Source organism: Polypterus senegalus, chromosome 2 (assembly GCF_016835505.1).
Source record: "Polypterus senegalus isolate Bchr_013 chromosome 2, ASM1683550v1, whole genome shotgun sequence".
Classification (NCBI taxonomy): domain Eukaryota; kingdom Metazoa; phylum Chordata; class Cladistia; order Polypteriformes; family Polypteridae; genus Polypterus; species Polypterus senegalus.
In genome coordinates, this window is record NC_053155.1 from 201,856,639 (window position 1) to 201,883,807 (window position 27,169).

Below are 27,169 nucleotides of genomic sequence, written 5' to 3' on the forward strand. Positions count from 1 at the left end.
GAAAGCTATTCATATCTTTGTAGACAAATTAAGCATGAAAAATGCTAGTCCATGCTGATAGTATCATTACAAAAAAGGTGAATAAAATGTTTTCCAATGAGTAGCTTGATATTAATTAGCACTTTTGATACATTGAAATGTCATGAATAGCTGTCAGCAAAACAATCTTGCTATTTTTTTTATATCATATTTGTAGATTTCATATACAGACGTACATAATTATTGATGTCAAGAAGTTTAACAAATTCTGTTAGGATATTCTTGGTAAGGAAATTCTTATTCTCTATGTATTAGCTCTCATCTGTAAATATATTTAGTCCTGAACTCCTGCACTTCTCTGAATTATCTGCTCCCACACATTCAAACTATTGCCAAACTCTTAAAGGTGATTTGCCATTATGCTATCATATCTTGAATAATCACACAGTGTCCCACAGATGTATCAAGATTTCTTTTCCTGCTTTACAATTCACTACAAAACAAGGTAAAGGGATATTTCCCATGCATGGTATGGGAGTCTGTAGGAATTCACCAAGCAGGGCTCATGGCAGCATTCTTCTGGAATCTGTTCCTATATAGCAAAATAACCATTCTTCAATTAACAATTGAGGTGTTATAATTTTTCCCATATATACACTTTTAAGTTTCTTCATCACTTTAGGAGCTAATGTAACCATAGTGATTTTAATGTACATTAATCTAAACTAACTCTTAAATACTGTATCATGTGCCTATAACAAAAAGAGCCTTGTGAGAAAGATTTAAAGTAACCATATCCAACAGATGGCACACATTGCCTTATAAAGGTGTAGCTTTACAAAAATGTTCAATCCTCCCACCTATTGAAGAGAAATAAAATATGACACAAAAGGAAGAATCGGCCTACCAGCCCAAAAGTCCTACTGGAACACAATGGGTCCCTGGCATTGTCTCTGTTCAAAGAGTGTATAGAAGAAGAGTTTATGGTTGCCAGGCATGGCAGGGAGATGTGTTCCTGTGAACTTGCTTATGTTTTCACAAGGGTGTGCAAGCTATTTTATAATCTTAGGTAAGTCATTTGTTTTTAGAGAGTTAAGCTCAAATTTGGAAAGAAACCACTTGCTAGTGTAATTTACTTTTTCACTCATTTTTCTCTCTTTTGTCTATAAGAAGACAACTGGCACACTGCAGAGATCATGCCTTCTTTCTGCGTATCCATAAAATAATTAGGCTGCTAAATACAGGTACAGTATATGGTACATTTTCAGACTTTATTGTTGAAACAACAATAAGCCAAAAAGAATATTAGAAAAACAAAACAAAACAACAGCAGAATAGTGGCAAATGTGAACATTAACCGCAGTCATCTTGCAGTCCTTTAGTATCTTCTGTAAACACCTCTTTCTTGCTGCCACCACTGCCTGACACTTCTGGCATGCATAACCAATGAGCCTCTGTATCTGTAGCTGTTGGATGTTATCCCATTCCTGCAGGAGGTTTTGCCAAATTGACTAGTCATTGGGCAGGCTGGGGGGTCACATCCCCAGATGTTTTGATGCAGGGCATCCCAAAAATATTAGTGTAATTAAGGTTAGGACAAAAAGCAGGCCATGGCAACAGCTATGCCCCAGCATTCTGCAGGAGACGCATGGCAACAAAATGTGCAGGACAGGCATGGTTCAGGTGTAAGTCTAAATGTCTAGGTGGTATGAGCAGAGGGTCTCTGACTTGTCATCTTTAACACTAGCTATATGAAGTCTGTCCCACACTATTCTGTCATTGATGGAAGCATAGTGCCTGCTGGTAGTTTCAGCATCATTATGGTTACAGAAACAAATCTGTCAGATGGAGCAGCATGAGATCCTACGCAGAGTTTAAGAGGGGCCTTGTCCCCTCAACAGATCCACATATTGCAGAAATAATCTACATTGAAGGGTTGTTTTCTCCTCAACTTTTTTTAAGGCCACAGCTAATGTAAATATGTTAATAATCAATTAATATGGTAATTTAATTTTTCTTATGTCTGCAACTCTTTCTTCTGTGTCACATACCCTTTAAACAGAGAAACATTCTGTATTACTTAAATTACAGATTACGGTTTCAAATTTAGCTTGAAAGAGGTCACTTCAACTTGTAAATTTTGTATACAATATTTTCATTTTTTACATGTGAGACAGCCACTCCTGTTAGCAAAACAGATCCTCAAATTGCTATTTAAATGACCTCTAAGCCACTTGTGTGTATCCGTATGCCTGCAATCTTATGCTTGAATAAACTATCTGTATAAGCAGTGACACGGCAGTCTGAGCAAATCTCAACCACATATCACACACACACCACTGTGACAAGTAAATAAAAATAAATAAAAACATTTTAAATTCCTGAACATTCCACCAATCTATTCATTTTCTAAACCCATTTATTTAGGGCATGGAATGCAGGGATGCTGGAGCCTAACTCATCAAGCATCGGGGTGAAAGCAGACCATCGTATTATGAACACACACACCCCAAGGGCCAATTTAGCATTGCCAACCCACCTAATCTGAATATGTTTCAAAACAGTTAACTCAGAACATCTCAATATCATGTTATGCATACATTTTCTAACTTTTTAAAAAGTAAATATTAGCAGATAACCCCAATATGATTAATGGAACTTGTGTACTTTTTCATAATTTCAAAGTTTTAAACATGTTATTGCAAAATTTAGATTATATTGTATTAACTTTGTATGATGAAAAATTTATGATATGTGACATGGGATATGATTTAAATATTTAGCAGTACAGTTGTGACTCTACAAAAGTGAACATATGTTTTATGGGTCATCTGATCCCCCAAGCCTAAATGTTAAACCCTTTCCATGCTTACATGCTTGAGATGACAGTTGTACTCTGGTGTGGTAGTCAAGTGCAACCAGATCTTGGATAGTCATCTGCTCCAGTGGACAGAGTGAAGTAGCCTCACCAATATTGTCTGCAATCCTGGAACATCATACAACTGCCTGCAGCATGCCAAAGTCTCACTCCCTTACTTTTTTGGCATTCAAGGCACAGTGAAATGCACAGAAAACTGACCAAGTGTGACTTTCAGCTGGTTTAAATTAAGCTTGTTTTATAGGTGACTTCATCGGTTACTGTTCCACCTGGATCTTGTCAGGTAAAAGTGCACCAAAAGAGCTTTCATGTGCTTGGCAAGTTGTAATGCCTCACTGCACAAACTGTATTGCTGGTCAGAGGGTCAAAAACAACATGACAAATTTTTGTGAAAGTACACAAGCTATAAATATAGGTTCGGAAAATGTTGCTTTTCTTTTTTAGATCAGAATAGTTTTGAAAATGTATCTTCTCCAAGGTCATAATAAAAATTACTTTTAAGAAGAAATGCATGAAGCTAAAGCACTTTTTTATAACCTGCCATAAAGTGAAACTGCATGTTACACATATGACAAAGGAAAATTATTTCAGCTTCATGGAAAAGTGCACTAATTGTTTAATAAATTGATGAAATGAGAATTTTAGTGAAAATGAGAGGTCATTATGATCATTTGTCTCTGCTGATTAATTTTTTTCACTTCAAAAATCCACTGAGTCTTGCAATTGAGTAACACATTATCTGCATTTCAGGGGGTTAAGTGACACATTGAATGAAAGGAAATCTAAGATCTAAGAGTGAATGTTCGTGATGAATAAAATGCATAGCCAAGGGAAAATACTCATTTTAATTAAAAAATTTACTTTGACATTCTAAAATAGGAAATAAAGCATTTAAACTAATTTGCAAACATGGCCAAATAAGCTAATACAGCTATTCCTTGGAATAATAATTACATGGTTTATTCAATTTTATCTTGCTTTATCTCTTTTTATGACGTATGTTTAAAGTAAAAAGTAGACAGGGAGAATTGCTTTAGTTTTAGTCCAGTAATAACTCTGCTATCTATACTAATAAAAGGCAAAGCCCTCACTCACTCACTCATTCACTCACTGACTGTCTCACTGACTCATCACTAATTCTCCAACTTCCCGTGTAGGTAGAAGGCTGAAATTTGGCAGTCTCATTCCTTACAGCTTACTTACAAATGTTGGGCAGTTTTCATTTCGAAATTCTACACGTAATGGTCATAACTGGAACCTATTTTTTCGTCCATATACTATAATAGACTTCTGCTCTATGCCCGTGGGAGGCGTAACTAATTTAGTGCCTGCCCATATAAGGCCGTCCATCAGCGGCAATCCAATAGAAACATTGCCGCTAAATATTCACGGGTAAAGGACAGTGCTTATGCAGAGGAAGATGAGATGGTCAGGGTGGTGGAGAGAAACTTTTAAGTGCCGGGTCTTAGCTAACATCGCCATGGACATCGCACGAGATGGCACCAGCACAGCTGGAAACCTTCGATGCATGTACACCGAGCGGCTCACGTGAAATGACGCAGTGCACAGACAAGAAGCAACAGTTCCAAAGAGTACTGAACAAAAACCGAATTACATAATTCAGAAGGCAGCAAAAAAATATAAAGCGTGTGATAGATACAAGCATATTCACAAGTGCAGCTACTGCGGAAACAAAGCACACGGTGGAAAAAGTCAATGTCCCGCTAAAGGAACACAGTGTAAAAAAAAAACCCGTGCATGCAGTGTGTCACGTCTCAGATAAAGAGGAAGACGAGCTGTTTATTGATGCAGTAAGAAACGAATCGATGAATGAAACCTGTTATCTTTACAACGATTGACAAACACAGAATGTAACTTAAACACATCCTACAAATACGAACCTGATTGAAAGAAATAATGATAATCAAATCCTTGATTACAGCAACACTCCTAACACTCACAAAACAATTATTGTATATTGACACTTATGTTACATTATTTTTAAAATGTTCCCTTTTGTTTTTCATAACTTCTTTAACACACTACTTCTCCACTGCGAAGCGCGGGTATATATATATATATGTATATATATACCCCGATCTACATACGCTCAAATAGATAAACCACATGCCGTGAAGCAATTATAGAGGCTTCGCCTCTAGCGCCGACATCCGAGGTTTGATTCCCGAGAGGGGGTGCACTGAGTATGCACGCGCGCTTCCCGATTCATTTTACCCTCGCATCCCCTTGGTTTGAGACTTATGAAAAAATATGCAGTTAACGCAGAAAGACAGATCACAAATTGAAGCTTTATGAATAATGGATACTTTATTTGCCATCAATGATTGTTTTGGTAAAGCCATACTCAGTGTATTCATTAGATGAACGGTAAAAAAGTAAGAGCGAGGGGAGGGTGACTTTTGCATGCAGGCAAAACCACAATAGCACGTGGGCTCGATGTACTGTAGTGTGCGTCAACTCGATCTGAATTGCGCGATCACATTCGAAAAAATATATCTTTTCAACTTCTATTTAGTCCATATGTGTCAAACTCAAGGCTCGCGGGCCACATCCGGCCCGGTGTGTAATTATTTCCGGTACTGAGTATGTACGCGTGCTTCCCGATTCATTTTAACCTCGCATCTCCTTGGTTTGGGACGTATGAAAAAATATGCGGTTAACGCAGAATCATGTTACGTTATTTTTAAAATCTTTCCTTTTCTTAGCACAAGCACAGCTGAGAAGCTTCGATGCATGTACTTCATAACAAAAAATAACGCATTTAATCACACTTTCAATTCCAAGCAAAGGGGAACTTTTGTCAATGCATGATTTCCTGGTACATCGATTACACTGATGCACACATCACAGCTACAAAAATGTTAGAGTCGGAATGAAGCGCGTTCCTACGACTGATCGGAGGAAAATTTCATTTCAAACGACTACCCGAGCGAAGCCTTGATAAAAGCATGGTTTTGTGCACACTGAAAAGCAAGCAAAATTAGATGCATTACAGAAAGCGGACTTTGTGGCTCTTACTGGGGATCATTGGACTTACCGTTAGTAATTCTAATTACATCTAATTACAAAATGTTCAATGATCACACTGTTTTAGCCTAATGTACAAAATAATTTTGGCTAAGGTTACTCACATTTTAAAGGTTAAGTTGGTCAAATTACCTTTTATGTTCCTGACTTATTTTTTTAAGAAGAAAAACTGCACTTTATGTTGAAATTTTGGTTATTATTTTTTAAAGACAATACCAAATATAATGACCAAATATAAAAGGTAAATTAATTATAAAACTTGGGTCAGGCACCAGAGGAACTGAAGAAAATCCAACAAGCAGACCAGGGCCAAGTTACAAAGGGCTTTGCATATAAGTAACAAATTCTTATAATAATATGTAACTGACAGAGAACAGGTGACATATGATTGTAGGTTTTAGTATAACTATGTAAACTAGCTGCTGCATTTTTTTAATTTTTATTAATTTTTGAAATAAATAAACAGAAATCTGTTACTTGGATAAGACTGGAACACAAATAAGCAGGACATGTAATTCCTAAAGAAAAGAGACACTCTAATAGGAGAAGGTGGGAAATTGTGCTGAAAGCTACACTTTGATCAAGAAGTCCAGCATCAGAAGCATAAAGGAGATCATTTGTGACTTTCACGTGTGCTGTTTCATTAACAAACACTAATTCATTATTATGTTAAGCATGGAAACCTGACCGAAACTGTTCAAAACGTTGTTATAAATCAGATATGCGAGAAGTGGACTTACGACAATGTGCTCTAAAATGTTTGCTAGAGAATTAAGATCAGGAATTGGAGGGTAAGTAATGAAATCATTGGGATCAGCATCAGGTTATTAAATAATAGGAGTAACAACAGCAGCAAATTTAACAGAATCTGTGAGTAAATGAAGAAAGGCACACTTTGACTAAGTTAGTAGGAATTGGATTTAGTGGTCAAGTAGTTGAATTTGATTTACTGATCAGCTCAGCAATTAGTCTGCCATCTACTAACTAAAAATTGAATAAACCAGTTTCAGTATTAAGGGAAATATACAGTACATCCAACATCTAACATTAATCAAAAGTGAACCTTAAGATCTTGTTGAATCTTGACTATTTTATGCTGGAAAAAATGTAAAAATATTAATAGGAAAATTATTTTGGGACTGCAGTTATATGTTAAATGTATCAAACACATTTTTTGTGTTTTCCTTGGCCTTATACATGGAATACATAGATCTGGTAAACAAAAGAGCTTTTTTTTTTTTTAAGATGAGTAGCATAGATCTTGGGCATGTTCAGGTAGACTAGTTCTCTTAGAAATATATTCCATGCAAAAGCCACCTGTTTTAATAGCACATATTTTTTTTACACATCTGGGAGCACCATGATTAAAACAAACAGACTACATTTTAACTGGTGCTATTAACTACAATGTTTGAGGAAGTCATTATTATAACTTTGAAATATCATACAAATACATTTAAAATTGTAAATATCAAAAATAGAACTTATAAATATCAACTTTAGAAACAAAGAGAAGATAACAATTTTACTACCAAGGGCCTTGCCTTCATTTGTTCCTTCTGCAAATTGTACTTTCATTACCAAAATGGCCTTCCATTTTTCCCTGGATTTTCTGATAGTCTCTGCTCATTAATCACTATTTTCCAAACCTGCTTTTTCCATCACATCTGGGTTATCCGGGTTTGAATCTCAGCATAAATCATGTGTGGAGTTTGCATGATCTCGCTGTGTTTATATGGGCTTCCCTTAGAATACTCTAGAATGTTACTACACCCCAAAAACATGCAAGCTTTGATCGGCTGAAGACTTTAAAACCATCCAGATGTCTGAACGTAAAGGCGTGCGCTTTAACGAACAACTGGAAAGTTACTTTCCTAAGAAAACATTCCTCCACCATTTGTGCCAAAAATGTATCAGTACAATTTCAAATGATACACTACTCTAACACTCTACTTTAAACTAACCTTAAATGTATTTAGGTTTTGATTTCACCTGTGAGAGAAGCTACCAGGCACTAACTTTATTTAATCAAGTTGGCTTAGCCTTCACAGCTTTTGAAGTATGAAATGGGTGGAATAACCTCCATTAAGTACCCATTTAATGTAGTTTCTTTTTTTATGTTGATAACTATTTGCTTGATTCTATAAGCTATTCTGTTGAGCCCTTGAACAAGGACCCTTAACCTGAAAATTGCTCCAAGGTTGATGACCTGCCCTCTGACCTCCAAAAGGTCATTGTAAAAGACAATTTCCCCCTTTGGGATTAATAGAATATATCAAATCAAAATAAAAAAAATCATTGATCTGAATTTCTATAGCACTGTGAGAGTGTTTTCTTATTTTTAAATTAATGAGGATGTTGTAAATAAATCATCATTTTGGTGATTTATCTTCCTAACAATCTACAGTCCTCTAAGACAAATATTTGTTTCTTCCCTACCTTAGCTTCCTTTTGCGTCTTTTTGAAAGGAAAGCTACACTGTGACAGGTACACATCATGGATAACTAGAGAACTAGGTGCCTGAGGAAGGTTGGCATGTAATCTTAATGTACTATCCAGGAAGCTATTAGTGTTCAGACTTTGAATTTGGTGTTTAGCTACATGCTAATAGAAATCTGACCCAGATTTCTTGGGAGCAAGGGTATTAACTAGTTTTAACTGGAGTTTAATTTAAATGGAAGCACAGGAATTATCTTTTGATGACTAAACTGTTTGCCTGTATGTATCCAGCAGTTTTCTTTAAAAATTATTAGAAAATTAGAAGAAAAAATATTTCTCATTGTCTGAAATACAGACACACACCAGCACCATTGTGAATGTCGACATTTGAAAGCATACATTCTCAAACATCAATTCAAAGTTGCTAAAGGCCATAATTTATGTATCCCGGCAGCCCTGTGCACAATATGGAAAACAACCCAAGACAAGGTGCCAATGCAGTGCAGGTCACACATGCAAACACCCATACACATTGACACCATGTCTTAAGGAATTTGAGAGAAAAACTCATGCAAGCACAAGGACCACATGAAAATTATTCTCAGAGAATAGCCATGTGCAGGATTCAGTTACAGGAAGCTGAATTGATAAAGTAACAGCGTGAACCCTCAGGTTTTTGTTCCAAATTCTTAACTTAAATCTTTACAAATTATTTTAATTATATAGCACTCATTCTATCATATCATGTCATTCTTATATAGTAAATTCTTTCCTTTCAAATGGTTTTATACAAACTATTTATGGATCTGAAAAAAGATTTCATAATCAAAGACATTAAGACAGTTTAACTGCTTTTTAATGGCTTTGGAGACTTTATTTTTATGCTAGTTAAGTTTAACATTAATGGCAATAGTATTGGTTTACTTAAGACAAGACACTTCCAGGAATAAGTCAAGGCTTTGGTCGTTTTCCTTTTGCTACAATGTTAGTATTCTGAAAATGTTAGCATCTTCATTGCTGGTAATTAAAAACAACACTGTATTTTTATAATACAGTTTATTAAAGACACATATCATCTCCAGTGACTAAAAGCAGTTATGAGAACAATAGCTGAATTCATTTCAGTGAACACTGCAAATTTTGATGGCCTTATACTGACATTGCTATTTTCATTGTGTAATAGATGCACTCCAGACCTACTCCTTTAAAATGTTCTTTTAGCTTTTATTTTTTTAGCTTTTGCTGTTATGCCTAAGACTAGTGTGTTGCTTTGCTAGTTGTGTTGTAGTGTAATTCTTCATTACTTTGCTCAGCATGCTATGTTTAATGGTAATAAACATCTGTTTCGTGCTGTTTCTGGTTTTTACCTTAAGGGAAACAAGGACTTTTCTCCTGCAATAAGGGTATTACTGTAGCAGTCATGGGTACTGGAAGCTAATATATAGCAGTATGACATTTTTATCCAGTTGTCACCAGGATCATCCCTCTGGCATGGTTGAAATGTATATAAGTACATTCTGTCAGCATGTTACTAATAAATGACTTATTTTACTATATATCAGTATACATTTTATCATTAAATTTGAAACTTCATGTCCAGCATTAAGCAGTACCCTTGCATCAGTAAACATAAGACAGAATAATAATACAGTACATTAGCCATAGGCATAGTAAAACCAGACACTAATTTCATGTTCTGGTTGCTTTCAGCATAATTCAGGTTTGAGTTTAATATTCCTGATTCTTATATTTTTTATAAAAGGCTTCTTATAACTAATTAAAAAATATCAACTGCAGTATAATGATCACGTGTCATTGACTATACTATTTTTAGTTACTTAAATTAGATTCCTTTTTTACCTTATTATGGAGGAGTCTTTCATGCTGGAGTAAGTATCCAGCAGATAAGGAAGTAGGTATTGGTGGAAGATATTGATTTTCCTAACACTCACTCATCATAGTCATAAATTTAATCATCATTTTATAATTCACAATCAGAATTTTCAAGCTATTTTCCCTAATCATGAATTTTGGTTAATGAGATACACCTCTAGTCACTTAATTGTGTCCTAAACATTTTGTTTTGTGTTATTAATTGACATTTTTATTCAGATTGTTAAAAAAAAAAAAAACCTAATGAGTTAGTATTGTCAGTTAATAAATTCAATATTTTATCTGTATTTTAATTCCTTCTTGTTTATCATCACACCAGTGAGTGGTGACATGTTAGTTGTTGGTTGGACATGTAAGTAAATCTTTCACTATACTGACCCGTTCTTTACTGTACCGGGGCATAAGTTGGTGGAGTGTACCACCTAATTAAAGGCTGATAGTAGTGTCCTCATTTGATCTGTTTAAAATCAAAACAACTATTTAATATGCAGAAATTGTTTATTGTTTTTTTTACTGTAAAGAAAAGTGTTTGGATTATTCTTATTATTTTTATTATTGGTTGTGAAGTTGACACTTTCTTGTTATTCTTTTACACTGTGGATATAAAACTGTATTTCTAAATTGTAGTTTCCTTTCCACAGCTGTCTTCTGATTAAACTTATAATTTAAAAGTTTATTAAGTATCAATTTACATAGATCTCAAGTAGTTTCCCCTTACCATCACGATATTGCTAGCTTTTAGCAGTTAGAAATACTCACAGATGTAAATCTGCAACAACAATACCCTCAGTTAATTCATCTTTAATGGATAAGAGATCAGCCTGTTTAATTGCTGATTTGATTTATATTGATTGCTATCATAATTGCTATGATGTTCATTAACTTTGTTTTTTTAATCTAAATGAAGTTAACAATACAATATAATATTCTACTTTACATTTAATTTGATATGATATAATAATTGAAAAGCATAACCTGACATTCTCAAAGATATTCAATCCAGTTCAGCAATGTGGGGGGCCTAAGCATATCCCAGCAGCATGAGGTGCAAGGTAGGAGTCAGCCCTGGACATGACACCAGTCAATTGAGGGGCCCATTCCTGCACAGTTCCCACTGGCCAATTTTGAAAATTCTAATTAACCTAATAAAAAAAATCTTATATGATGTGAGTGGAAAACTTGATGAGACACAGAAAAAATGGAAACTGCACAGGCTGCAGATATGAATAATCTTATTTAGGATGCCATTTGTTAGACAACAGTGCTGACAACTGTGCCGCCATGGTGCTCTGTCAATGAATAGTTTATTCTCAAAATAATACCAATAGAATGCTGTCAAGATAGGCTCTGGTTTTCTGTGACCCTGAAATCATTTAAGCATCTAAAAGAGTTAATAGATGGATAAATGGATAGAGGCACAATTTTTTACCTGTTAGCACGTACACTATATATTCCTGTAGATATATCAAAAAAACTATTTGAGTAGTGAAAAGCTACTACTGTGTGTGTATTTGCATTTTCTTCTATTCCGTTAGAGAATTTCTTCAACACTGCAGCAATTACTTCCTCATTCTGAAAAATATTATATATCAAAGAAGGCTTCTGAGGCAATTGACATATAAAAAGGGTTAATCGGACTGTTTATTTGAACAGTAAGGTGAAGTGTTTTGAAGTTCTATCTAAAATGGTTCAATAATATGTACTTCCAACTGCCTACAGAGCTTAATTGGATAAACAGTGGGCATTAAAATGGGCATGAGGGTGCACATACATTGTAGATGGATGGGGTGAGATAATGGTAACCATGACATCATGAAAGTATGGAAATAATACCACAGATGTTCTGTTTCCATTGTTCAATCTGAATTACTGTGGAGTAAATTTATATAAGGATGTAGAAGGCTGCATTTGAGGAGTGTGCTGTGCAATCCTTCTGTTATTGTCTTTTTGCTTTCCTAGTCATTCTAAAATTTCTTATTGACTATCATCTGCTTCATATTTGTCCAGTTACGTTTACAGCGCACAGAGCTCCATGCACATCCAGTATTTCTTGTGCGTAAATGTAACTCACTATTTGATCATAGATCTTTCTGTTTCCCCTGTATTTTGTTTGAATTGCATTACAACAGCATTTGTCTGACAAGGGTCTCAAGGAAAGAGTCAAAATACCTCATTTATTTTGATTAAGGTGCATACAGTTTCATTCTTATTTAAATATACCTACAAAATTATTATTGTATTTACTGTTTAAAACAAAAGGTTTCAGACTATTTTGCTAAATTGAAATCTACAATGCCTCACCTAATACCAGCAATCTTAAGTAAATTCTTGTAAAATGTAAAAAGGATATAAAAAATTAAATATCGGCAAGTAAAGTAAAAAAGAGTGAAAAAAGTTATATAAATAAGTGCATGAAATAAAAAATAGTGCCTTAAACTAACATCAACAAATAAGCATGTAAAACTTAAAAACAATGAAATGTGTTAAGTAAAAAGTAAAAAGACCAGTAACAAAAAATTAGTCCATAAACTGAAAAAGTAGGTGCATGAAAGATCAAAAAAGGAGTGCTAAGCTTTATATCTAGGCATGGTGAAAGGTTTAACCGTGGACAGGGTACCAGTTGAGTGGCATGACAGATTCTTCCACTATACTTATAATTTAGTTGTGTTGAATTTGCTACTGGGTTTTAATCTTGTAAAGACACACTATTTTTTTTTTTAAAAACACTGATTTTTCATTCTCCACAACATAAAAGCTTTTCATATTTGTGTTTTGGTTGTCAAACTGTACAATAAAAATATGAATAACAGTATATAAAATAAATGTTTATTCTGACTTTACTTAACAGGTTACATATACTTTAATATAAAAGTTGTACACAAGACAAAAATACAGACTTAGAATAGTCAATATTTTGTATTTTCAGGTTGTCTCTGATCTTGCAATTGTGAGTGGATTTCCCTTTCTGGAGCTAAAACCAGGACAATCAACTTCCTACACAATAAGTATAGATCCACGGAGACGGGGGAAGCAAACAGGTAAATCAAAAACAATAAGACTTAAAGAAATGCAATAAAATTAAATCATAAACTTAACTATTTCCTTGTCCTGTTTGTCAAAATCATAGAAAAAAGATGCACGTGCTTTACTTTGCAAATAAGAATTCACAAACAAAAGACATCAATGTAAGTAAAAGTGCATTCTAAAGAGAAGCTGTTTGCTCACATCCATTTATGAGTGCTCATCATAAAATGGCTGCTTTAAAATACTGTAAGCGAGAGATGATTGTGCAATTTTAGTAGTTAAACTTTTGTAACCTAACCAGTCTCTATTTATAAGACACAAAACTCCTTGCTAATTTTGTAGTTAAGTAACACCAACTCTGTTAGAATATCTGGATTGCCACATTGTATGTATAAACAACAAGTCAATATAATTTTCAACCGGTATACTATATGATTAATAAACTAGTTAGAGCAAAATCCACAAGGAACAATGATGTTGGTGGATCTGGTTTTGGAAACACTGTGTTACTGTGTTGTGAGGAGCATATAACATCAAACGTGCAAGGCAGGAACCAACTCTGGATGGGACATATCAGAGCACATTTATGTACATACTGGTTATGTTTATGTCATCGAGATGTGGAAGAAAATATAATAAATCTTAAGAATCTCAGTGTTAAGTCAAGTAACTGTTGTTACACTGTGGACCCTGAGCTTCGCAATTTCGTCTATCTGTATACTTGTATATGGTTGAGATGACAATAAAGTTCACTTTGACTTTGACTTGACTTTGAAGTAAGAGGCATATAAAGCTAATATTCATGAAGTCTTTGCCATTTATTAAGTAAACCATTGATTTGTTAAAAAACTCATTTAATCTACCACAAGGTTACAGATGCAGATACTAGTCTTAGTACTGGATGCAAACGAAACACCAGCCCTAGTCAAGTTCTGGTACTCCAGTCTAGTTTAGAAGGATCATAGTGGGTGCAGATTTTCAATCCAAACAGTTTCATAATTAGAAGCCAGACCTAGCAGATAATGAAACTTAGTATGTGAGTGTATACAGTATGTCTTGGTAGTCTTTTCATTCTTCCAAGATAAATCTTTATCACATTGTAGATTTTTTCATTTTCTTGAATATATATATATAACATTATCTGTACATTTTATGATCCGGAACACATTTGTACCACTTGATCCTTCCATTCTCTCTCATTTATTTCAAAATTTTATATTAACATATACTGTATACTTTATCATACTGTGATATCCCGTCAAATAAACACACTCAGGAGCCGCTTGTCTGGGGGAGTCTTCCAAATGCCGACTTGCTTTTTATTGGATATGCCGCAATATAAATGGTGCCCTACCACCACCTGTTGTCTGGGTCATGGGGACACCTCCAAAATAACAAAAATAACCTGCTTTCATCCTACCTCTTGCCTAGTCTTTCACTGCTCGCTCCCTTCTCAACCTGCTCCCTGTCACTCTGCTCTCTCTCTAGGGAGGTGTCCCAAGCCCTTACAAAAGGTGTTCCAAGACTCCACCCCAATACTGCTTCCACTCCCTACAGCCCATGCAATACATGACACAATACAAATACACAGGTTTAAATGGAAAAGGTTAGCTGGAGAGCTGGTGGTTCCTTTGTCATTTGCACCTGATTGTTAACTGATGACTGGTTAAAACACATGCAACCATTAAAACCTTAATGCAGCTGTTTAAAACTGAAATGGTCAATTGAGGGTGCTGAATTACTACAAATCCCAAATAAACATATTACTTTATTAGTAAATAAATTGAAAATTTGGTTAAAGCAGACCTCAAGGATTGGAGTTGTGTACCCCACTTTAGTTCATTGCAGGGTAGTTATCCACAAAACTCACACTCACTCATACCAGCTAACATGGAATTGCCAAATAACCAAGCTACTGTATACATCATTAGAATGCTGGAGGAAAACCACAGAACTTTGGAAAAACCCCATGCAGACAGAGGGAAAACATGTAAAGTCCACCGAAACAGTGGCCAAACTGGGATTTGAAAGCATTACTCTGCATTCTGCCAGACTAACCATTGTGACATCATATAGTTAATAGTGTAGAGCACAAATAAATTTGCACTATAACACATTTATTAATGATTTTTTGACTTGCTCTTGAGAATGGGAATTTAACTCACTGCAAGTTTTAAACATGTTTGTTAATCATAATATAACTAACCATTTAACTGTTTGTTATATGTTGTACATCTCTTATAACATATATATATATATATATATATATACACTGTATATATACACTAGGAGGCTCCACCCCCTGCTTGCTTCGCTCGCCCACCCCTGGGTTTGGTTTACCGGATATACAAATTAGTGAGATTGTTATTTTCATGGGAATTGTTACATATGCATTATTTCCACTTTTATTTTAAAACGTTTGTAAAAACAACACTTGTCCTTTATTTCCAGCCCCGGGTGTGGTTAGATCTTTCTCGCAGGACGTATAATGCTGCTCATGTTGTGAAGGGGGGCAGCTGAACACACGCTAAGGACGTGATGCCGTTGGATCATCTGTTTTCTTTCTGCTGCTGCTGCTGGCGAGCTGACTATTCTTTTTGTCATGCTGCACGTCAATCATTTAAAAGTCTGTACAGCAGATGTCCTTTTGCCACTTCGTGTTTCTGCTGCTCGTGTTGTGAAGGGGGGGGTGGCTGAACGCATGCTAAGGAGGAGCGGTCGGATCATCTGCTGGCTTCCTGCTGCTGCTGCTGTCAAGCTGTGTGTTCTGCTTGTCGCTTGTCTTTGTTTTAACAGCTGGGAGCACATGATGTCTGTCTGCCAAAAGCATTCCAACTACTTCTTGGTTAGATGTCCAAGAACTTCTTTTAAATGTTGTCTCACTGCCTTGTCTTGCATGACGTTAAAGTGTCTCTTGAGGGATGTCAAATTGTCTTCGCGTGACGTTAAAGTGTCTCTTGCGGGACATCAAATTGTCTTCTGTGAAGATCATGTCTCATCTCCCTAGTCTCCCTCCCAGGATTTTTTTTATAATAGATATACTAGTATATATATATATATGAGGTAATCTCAGCTGTTGACAAGTTTTGCATAAGCTACAATTACTCTGGTATATAATTTCTAAAGAAAAATATGGTAACCCCTTTATGTATAATGACACGCTGTAGCTTAAAAGTATCACTTTATAGGCCACTGCTGCTGCCAAATCACAGTGCTTGGACCCATATAAAATGCCCATGTGGAAATTGTGTATTCTGTCTGTGTTTGTGCAGGTAAGGGCATATGTAAAAATATGCAAGTTCATGTATCTTGCCACGTCTACACAGTATAATGAAATTTTTACTTGATTGTCTCCTGCAAACTAGTAACTATAATATAATAATCAACAACACACACTGCATAACAAACAGAGAGCTGATACAATATCAGATGAGATATATACACAAAACAATTCATGCAGATGGCAACAGGGAAGTGGCCTTATGACAATAATAATAATGTCTCTTTAGGGGTAAATCTTATTTTTTCTTTAACCAGAAAAACAAGTATAAAGAAACAGAAAAAAGTAACAATTACCTTTGCATCATCTTTTGCAAAGTAAAATTATGTTGTGTATAACGATGTTTGTACCATTTTAAAATTAGAAGGTTGAAGAAGTTTATTGTTGTTTTTTTCAGCTCTACCTTATATGATATTATTACTCTGGACATCAAGGACTGTTTACCATAGCAGGTGCAAAAACCTTATGCCTGAAGCCTAAACTATACATGAAAAATTGCCTAAGAAGGAAAGTAAATACAAACTGTCATCCAATGCCAATAAGTCCTTCTAACGGTTTATTTGTCTGCAGGCTTTTGCTTCGCATTGTAATTATTTCATGGAAGCTTTCGAAAGAATCACCCTTCAGAAGAAAGCATTAAAAAAGGCTCATTTCCTCAACTACACTGAAGGGCTTTCCATTCAGCAATCAATTTTAATTGGATAGCTGACACCTAGAATTTGGAGTGTATCTTACATTTATTAGTAGTGAATGGATCTTACTATAATATATAGTGTTGGCAGTCCATCTTACATACCTAATGCTGCAGTTGATACAACATCTGGTACCTATTTGTTTTAGGTGTAATTTCATTTGTTGCTGAAGATGGAGAGGACCAGCAGCCCCCTCACAACAAAGCTGTGAATCAGACAGATGGTAAACAGGCTATTCAGAGGTTGGCAGGAGAAACATTCAGTGCCCTCGATGATTCAAGTAAGCTTTTTATGAATACATATCATATTTTCCCCAAATTATCTTTATGTGATTGATGAATCTGTGTTCACAATGGCTTTTGACAAAAATAAATATATTAAGCGTGTACAAGTGAAACCTTTGTACTTTAAGAATCTAGAATAAGCAGTCTTAATATGATATAACTGCACAATATAGACTAATATGATTTTTTTGGGGATGGAAGTAGGAATGAAGTGGTCTGGAATTACTATTAAAAAACAAGCTGGACAATGATGACTAAAAGAAGCAGGCAGTGAGAGGAAAGCCTGCTAATCCCACCCAGAGATGCGAGAATGTAGAGAGAAAACAAAAAAGTAGCATTGGGTGTCCTAGAAAGACTGGCAGCATTAGGAATCAGATGTGAAAGTGATGAAGCGGATGTGCCAGGAAACAGAAAATTGCCTGCCATGTGTTAGGTGGCCACTGGGAGGACAACATAATGACTGTCGTGGTTTGTTACACTGTGGAATGAAGAAACATCAAAATGACTTGCTGTCATCCTTGTGGCCAGCTATGAACAGAAGGTAACAGCCACTGTCTTGATGACGGAGCAGTAGTTTCTGTTGTATTGAGCTGGCAGCCAGTCTATTATATTGTAGGCTTGCCACAGAGACTCTTGTATGCATAATATCTGTGAGCAGACAGTTGGACAGCTGCTTTAATGCCATTGCCCTCAGGCTAAAGAGGCAACTCAGATAAGTACAGGCCTTTAGAGTTTTGTGTTTAAATGAAGATGCTGAGCAATACATTGCCTGAATCGAGAATGTTAAGGTTTACATTTAAAACTGTGTACATTAATGACCACATTCACTCTACGGAGGCTTTCCATTATTGGGTTTCTGGTTTTTCATGATCAAGGCAGTCTACTTTTCTAGTTATCACTGCAAAAACAGTCCACTTTTAAACCCATTTTATTTTTGACTTTCCTGTTCTCTGAATTATCAGTCTCAGTAAAGATTATCAATTGAAAAGTAAGAATTTATAGGGAATAATGTACAGCACCTAGATCTACACTATAATGTTGCTTACTATTACTTTTTTACACTGTGATGGATAGATGAGAAGATATTTTTTTTCAAGTCACAAAAAATCAAAGTTAGTTTTTTAAAGTGGTATTACTTTATTATAGAAAAAGAAAATGTAACTATTCAGTCACTATCCTGTATATTAGAGCCACCTTTTGTGGATATAATCGGTTTAAGGCTTTTCATGTAAGTGTGTACCAGCTTTGCCTGCTGTTTGGTGAGTGATTTTGGCCCATCTTCTCAAGCAGATTTGCTTTAAGTTGTTAAGATTATTCAGATAATGCTTTCAAAAAGTGTCATAGATTCTCCACTGGATGTTTGGGAATTGGTCATGGGTCCGAATACTTTTACAAGGCACTGTATGAACATGGTTCCTGACATACGTACCTTAAAATTACTTTATTATATATTCTTTCAGTATAAATTAGAAATCTTATTTTTATGTTTTTGATGCAGTGTCCTAATAAATGTAACAATAAGGACTACAAAATAGATTTTATGTTTCTTTTCGGTAAATAAACTGATACAAAGAATTAAAAAGTCTGTTCTTATTACTGACATGTACAATGGCCTTTAACATGACATTTTAACTTGAAAAAGTAAATGACCATTGCCATTTAATTTGTAATTGATCTGTCAGGTAAAGATATGCATATAAATTTCAGCAATTACAATTATAGAAATGTAAAACTGCATATAGGGAATCCATTCCCGGACAGGTTCATCCATTCCCGGGAATTTGGAAATCCTGCATGTCATTCCTGGGAATCCCGGGCTCCCAGGGATGACACAGTGCATGGGCATCTCACATGTGAACTGTTTTAGAACGACCGACACTTATTTTTAATAAAACTACTGCAATATGTTGACACCAATAAAAGACTAACCTTATCTACAAGCAGTTCATGCTGTCATATACAGTAAGTACATGTATCTAGTTAGTTGCGGTAATAAGAGCGTAGAAAGCACAACATGTCCAGCGTGCGGTCGTCCAGGTGAGAGCGTACCTTCGTGCAGAGTATGCCAGCCGCTGAGAAAGCACTCTCTGCCTCCACTGAAGTAGGCGGCACAGTCACCAGATACTGATACAGTTGTTCTAAACAACGCCTGCGCTTGTCATTGCTCTCAAACACCGCCATTTCAACTTTTACTGATGCATCCAGTTTCTTGTCATCATTCTGTGAGGGCAAGTTGCTTGGCACAGATAATGTGGATACAACAGACTGACGTATTGCAATTTTAAGTTGCTGTTCAAAGCCGTTGTCTGACAGACGTCAATGAAGTCTGCCCCATCCTGGCATTCGTGAGCTGCAGAGTGTAGACTCCTCTCAGTCCACTGTGCTCAGTCTTAGTGGGAGCCGGGAGACTGACTGCTGCTGGTCTGTTGTTGACTGAATTAATCGGCAACACACTACACCATGGGCCAAAAAACCATGTCACTTAATTATTTTCAACTATAACTCTGTTATTTCTTGATCGATTTTTACACTTTTACATGCTATATATGTGAGCTTGGCTGTTCCCGGATTTCCTAATTGCATATATATTCTGTTGCTACTGTGAGAAAAATCACAACCTGACAGTTGTATTTCCTCATAAAATTACTAAAAATAAACAATCAGCATAGCCTCAATTCTTAACTGCATTCTTAACTGCATTGATTTTTTTTACATGCTATGAATAATACATGATTGTATAAATTGGGAAGTCTTGTTCAACCACATACATTATAAATTAAAAAGAGAAATCAGATGTAAAAATAGATTTCAGTTTAAGGATCATTATGCTTGCCTGTAGTTCAAGGTTCAGTTTTATAAATGTAATTTCTGCATACTTGAAATGTCTAGCCTAATAAGAGTAGTCATGTATGAAGGTGACCTGTTTTGGAAGATTTTTCTTTTAAGTATTTTCTTTAGGGCAGCATGGTAATGCAGTGGTTAGTTTTTTTACAGATCCAGCATCATGGCTTTGAATCCCATGTCATTATGTTGTCTTTGTTGTTCTGAAGTTTGCATGTTCTTCCTTTATCTGCCGTGATATTTCTCTACAGGTGTATTGGTGATTTGTAATTATCCCCTCACTAGGTGAGGGCATAAGTAAACCATGTGAAAGACTCATGTCCTGTTCATTTCAGTTTAGGGTGAGCAGGATAGTGTCCAACCTTTTGGATTAAGCAGGTTTGAAAAAAAATGTGTTTTGTTTGTTGTGTATTTCAAAATGGAAAACTTGCCAGAAATACTATTTGTCAGAAATGCTAATATGCATCTTAATATGAAGAATACTGTTTCATTGGTTTCGTTAATTATACAGAATGTGTTGCCTGCATTTTGAAGTAAGTGAAGGAAGAGGAGTGCGTTCTTTATATTGACTTAGCTTGTTGTTTATTTTATTTTAATGTGCTTATTCATCCATTTATCTATCCATTCATTGATCTATCAATTTTTATTTCCATTTATGTCAAATTCAGAGTCATTTGCATCAAGTCATGCTGGCCAGATTTAGAGTTGCCCGTTTAACCTAAAAATGTATGTCTTTGGGAGCATGGGGACCCATAACGACAATGAGAGAGAGAGAGAGTGCACACAAGCAGTGCTCAATCTGATTTTCAAACCCAGGACTCAGGCCCATGTATAACATTTTTGTGAAACTGGCCAGTAACCTTATGCATATTTGGTTTATTCCCCCTGTATTTGTAATTCTTTTTTGAAATTATATATATAATAGTGAATATATAGTTAATATATCCCTACAGTTTATCTTACACTTTTGTGTTTTATTTACTTTCTTCAATTAAATCACTACTCAATAATAATCAACTTTCTATTTTAGTTTATATATGAAGTGTACACAAAATATGAAACTGTTTCTAAAAATGAATTATGAATTTAAAGAAAACAACGGAAATACTATTGTAATCTGCTAATCTTAGCTGGCATCATGAACAGTCACTGGCTTCTCTTCTGTAATCCTTCTGTGCTCATGAGTACCTAGATGATGTTAGAATTCCTTCCCATGATATGCCATGTCTAAATACAGTTTACTCAACTATTAATTTTCATTAAGATCTTCACTATTATGATATGCATTGATGTAGACACTGTTTCTGTATTGAAATTTCTACTTTTGTTCACATAAGAAGTAAAAATAAGACATCCCAGACTTTTCACCACATTATAACCAGTAATATTTAGGCAAAAAAGAATATTTTTCAAGCAAATGTATTACAAATAAAAAAAAATCAATGACTTGTGTGGAAACCCTTTAACAAACACTAGGATAAGCACTTTTTGAATTGATCATGCTGTGAGTCTCTTTGTATTGGTCTATTGGCTTGTTTGTATGAACTTAGCACATCTCAATTTAGCACTTGTATTCTTGTTTTAAGACATGTTCAAGCTTTGTCAAGCTGCAAGAGGATATTTTGAGTACAGCCATCATTTGGTGGAGTGTGATCTGGTATGTCTGGTTACACCTGTTAGAGTAACATAAGCTGAACTTTCAATAAGGATGTGTAGGCTTCTCATATTCACTATACAGCAAATGCATATTTTTTATTAAAATTATCATGTTTATCATAATTATTTTTTCTATTTTAGAAGAAGTCTCCCATATCTATAAAGTTTGGTTTTCACTGGAAATAATTGCAGCGCCTCCTCCATCAGTTCAGATTATAGCTGTGAAGTGCCCTATTCATGTAAGTAGTGCCTTTTTTCCTAATTTATAGAGGGAATTTCAGAAAGTAGTACAGTATTTTATTCCTCCTTGGAGGCATCCTGATTAGAAACATAGGCTAATTGTCAAAAGAACAACACTGAGAGCTACCTCTTGTAGATCCCAGTCACCAATATGTCCCAGACCACTGAAACTGTTTTAAAGGGGCGCATGCAGTTTAAGCACTACCTTTATGACCTAACATTACTACTTTAATTATTGGTTAGATATGCTTGCTCAAAGGAGACCCCTCTGCTTCTTTATCGATTTTCTCATCTCAGCACAGTGTTTTTAATTAAATGTGACTCCTTTTGAGAGCACTCTTTTCCTGTCTACGCTTCTTTTTACTTAAAGATGCCCAACAGACATGTAACTGTGTCACAAAATATGTGACTAACTAAAATAATGTCACCAATAAATACAGTAGATATTTGTGTTGCTCTCTTTAAAATTCCTCCACTACCACAAGCAGTCTAAATCATATACCATATTGACTTTGAACTCCTGTCAGTAGTAACCTTGCTTTGTGATGTAATGTTCTTACTGATTTTATTTACAATATCAACCTCTTTATACATCTGATTTGTTGTTTATATTGTGATTTTTGGGGTGTAATTTATTTCTTTGAAAGGGTACAGTATGTTGTGATATTTACTTTCTTCTGCATAATATGGATGCATCCTTAAATTTTGAAAACATAATGAACATATCACCTGACAATAAATCATACAATTTTCAAACCAGAAGGATTTTTGTGTGATTACAATATGCTGGGTTTTTTGGGTTTTTTTTTAACCCCAGTAAATGAAAGCCTTAACACTACAATTACCAAAGCCTACGAAAAAACACGTAAATCTGGCCCACCTTTAATCCCTTCGCACCTCTCCGTTAGCATCTTTTGTCTTGTAAATGTGCCGATCAAGACAAGCAGCCTACTATACCATCCCCCCCACCGCCGCAAAATGGGTAAGAAGTTCTCCCAACTCAAGCCTTGATTATCTTGGAGTGAACTGGTGGAGTTTCAGAGGGGAAATAATAGATCATTATTTGGAACACATGCATTTTATGTTTGTTCCATGTCTACAACAATCTGTGTAAACACATTGTAAAACAGAAACATTTTCATGTTTTAGTAATACATGACGAAATGTAGACATGAACTATATAATATGTGAAGGCTGAAGTCTAAATATCAAATAAGCACTTTCACAAAAGGTGCAAGTGCAATACGGCAGCTTCTGTGGTATAGCGGTAAGAATTGCTTACTTCAATCAAGAGGCTTGCGGGATTGATCCTGGGTGCTGCGCAAATTCACCATTTTGAGTAGTGAGCTGCTCTTATTGTTAATATTATACAATAAAAACATACATTTGATTTAAAGTGGGTGGGTAATGTCAAAGTGCAGTATTATACTAAATCCAGAGTAAAATGTATTTCCTATTCATTCTACTAGTGTCTGGCAGTCAGGATGGTCAAACGTTTTTTAATGTAGTAGTATTGTGTGCTGTATTTATCTTGCTTGAACAAAAATGTGTTTAATATAATTAAGAATCTTTGAACTTTGGTAGTATTTCAACAGTCAGTGAATGCAAAAAATAATTTTTTAGTGTTTGAGGGGGACTTTTCTATTTTCATGTTTGTGAATAAGGGGCTTATGTTATTACATTGTTATATAGTGTATCCGGAAAGTATTCACAGCGCATCACTTTTTCCACATTTTGTTATATTACAGGCTTATTCCAAAATGGATTAAATTCATTTTTTTTCCTCAGAATTCTAGACACAACACCCCATAATGACAATGTGAAAAAAGTTTACTTGAGATTTTTGCAAATTTATTGACTATTAACTGAGAAAGCACATGTACATAAGTATTCACAGCCTTTGCCATGAAGCTCAAAATTGAGCTCAGGTGCATCCTGTTTCCCCTGATTATCCTTGAGATGTTTCTGTAGCTTAATTGGGGTCCACCTGTGGTAAATTCAGTTGATTGGACATGATTTGGAAAGGCACGCACCTGTCCATATAAGGTCCCACAGTTGACAGTTCATGTCAGAGCACAAACCAAGCATGAAGTCAATGGAATTGTCTGTAGACCTCCTAGACAGGATTGTCTTGAGGCACAAATCTGGGGAAGGTTACAGAAAAATTTCTGCTGCTTTGAAGGTCCCAATAAGTACAGTGGCCTCCATCATCCGTAAGTGGAAGAAGTTCAAAACCACCAGGACTCTTCCTAGAGCTGGCTGGCGAACTAAACTGAGCAATCGGGGGAGAAGGGCCTTAGTCAGGGAGGTGACCAAGAACCTGATGGTCACTCTGTCAGAGCTCCAGAGGTCCTCTGTGGAGAGAGGAGAATCTTCCAGAAGGACAACCATCTCTGCAGCAATCCACCAAGCAGGCCTGTATGGTAGAGTGGCCAGACAGAAGCCACTCCTTAGTAAAAGGCACATGGCAGCCCGCCTGGAGTTTGCCAAAAGGCACCTGAAGGACTCTCAGACCATGAGAAACAAAATTCTCTGGTCAGATGAGACAAAGATTTTCTCTTTGGTGTGAATGCCAGGCGTCACGTTTGGAGGAAGCCAGGCACAGCTCATCACCAGGCCAATACCATCCCTACAGTGAAGCATGGTGGTGGCAGCATCATGCTGTGGGGATGTTTTTCAGCGGCAGGAACTGGGAGACTAGTCAGGATAAAGGGAAAGGTGACTGCAGCAATGTACAGAGACTTCCTGGATGAAAACCTGCTGTAGAGCGCTCTTGACCTCAGACTGGGGAGACGGTTCATCTTTTAGCAGGACAACGATCCTAAGCACACAGCCAAGATATCAAAGGAGTGGCTTCAGGACAACTCTGTGAATGTCCTTGAGTGGCCCAGCCAGAGCCAAGATTTGAATCCAATTGAACATCTCTGGAGAGATCTTAAAATGGCTATGCACCAACGCTTCCCATACAACCTGATGGAGCTTGAGAGGTGCTGCAAAGAGGAATGGGCAAAACTGGCCAAGGATAGGTGTGCCAAGCTTGTGACATCATATTCAAAAAGACTTGAGGCTGTAATTGCTGCCAAAGGTGCATCGACAAAGTATTGAGCAAAGGCTGTGAATACTTATGTACATGTGATTTCTCAGTTTTTTTATTTTTAATAAATTTGCAAAAACCTCAAATAAACTTTTTTCACGTTGTTATTATGGGGTGCTGTGTGTAAAATTCTGAGGAAAAGAATAAATTTAATCCATTTTGGAATAAGGCTGTAACATAACAAAATGTGGAAAAAGTGATGCACTGTGAATACTTTCCGGATGCACTGTAATGTGCATTATTATTATTCTTTTTTCCTAAATAATAAATGTAAATATTTACACTTAATTGTCTTTATTCTGATTAAAACATTACTTTTCTCTTTATTTTCTAATTTTGTTATTCGTAAGTAATATATTTGGTAAAAATATATATTACCCAAAATACTGTTGCGCCTTAATTACCCTTTATAAAGCATTTATTATTTTAAAGATTGTATTTATAAAAATCTATAGCATGGTTAAGCAAATGTATTGACAGCTACTTAGTACTTACAGTGGTGCTTGAAAGTTTGTGAACACTTTAGAATTTTCTATATTTCTGCATACAGTAAATATATCTAAAACATCATCAGATTTTCACTCAAGTCCTAAATGTAGATAAAGAGAAACCAGTTAAACAAACGAGACAAAAATATTATACTTAGTCATTTATTTATTAAAGAAAATGATTGAATATTACATATTTGTGAGTGGCAAAAGTATGTGAACCTTTGCTTTCAGTATCTGGTGTGACCCCCCTTTGCAGCAATAACTGCAACTAAACATTTCCGGTAACTTTTGATCATTCCTGCACACCAGCTTGGAGGAATTTTAGCCCATTCCTTCCAAACAGAACAGCTTCAACTCTGGGATATTGGTGGGTTTCCTCACATTAACTGCTCGCTTCAGGTCCTTCCACAACATTTCGATTGGATTAAGGTCAAGACTTTGACTTGGCCATTCTAAAACATTAACTTTATTCTTCTTTAACTGTTCTTTGGTAGAACAACTTGTTTGCTTAGGGTTGTTGTCTTGCTGCATGACCCACCTTCCCTTGAGATTCAGTTCATGGACAGATGTTCTGACATTTTCCTTTAGAATTCTCTGATATAATTCAGAATTCATTGTTCCATCAATGAAGGCAAGCCATCCTGCCCAGATGCAGCAAAACACGCCCAAACCATGATACTACCATCACCTTGTTTCACAGATGGGATAAGGTTCTTATGCTGAAATGCAGTGTTTTCCTTTCTCCAAACATAACGCTTTTTATTTAAACCAAAAAGTTCTATTTTGGTCTCATCCGTCCACAAAACATTCTTCCAATAGCCTTCTAGTTTGTCCACATGATCTTTAGCAAACTGCAGACGAGCAGCAATGTTTTTTTGGAAAGCAGTGGCTTTCTCCTTCCATCCCTGCCATGCACACCATTGTTGTTCAGTGTTCTCCTGATGGTGGACACATGAACATTAGACAATGTGAGAGAGGCCTTCAGTTGCTTAGAAGTTACACTGGGGTCCTTTGTGACCTCAACGACTATTACACGCCTTGCTCTTGGAGTGATCTTTGTTGATCAACCACTCCTGGGGAGGGAAACAATGGTCTTGAATTTCCTCCATTTGTACACAATCTGTCTGACTGTGGATTGGTGGAGTCCAAACTCTTTAGGGATGGTTTTGCAACCTTTTCCAGCCTGATGAGCATCAACAACTCTTTTTCTGAAGTCCTCAGAAATCTCCTTTGTTAGTGCTATGATACACTTCCACAAACATGTGTTGTGAAGAGCAGACTTTGATAGATCCCTGTTCTTTAAAAAGCACAGGGTGCCCACACACACCTG

The 27,169-nt window shown here is 35.8% G+C and overlaps 1 protein-coding gene across 1 annotated transcript in view; it reads left to right on the forward strand.

Moving 5' to 3' along the window:
* LOC120524451 (cilia- and flagella-associated protein 47-like) overlaps positions 1–27,169 on the forward strand; it is a 644,864-nt gene that overhangs the window by 375,152 nt on the left and 242,543 nt on the right. The window contains exons 53-55 of the mRNA XM_039746304.1: positions 13,164–13,275; positions 17,382–17,513; positions 22,156–22,253. Of these exons, the coding sequence (XP_039602238.1) occupies positions 13,164–13,275; positions 17,382–17,513; positions 22,156–22,253 (342 nt within the window). The remainder of the gene's footprint in view (positions 1–13,163; positions 13,276–17,381; positions 17,514–22,155; positions 22,254–27,169) is intronic.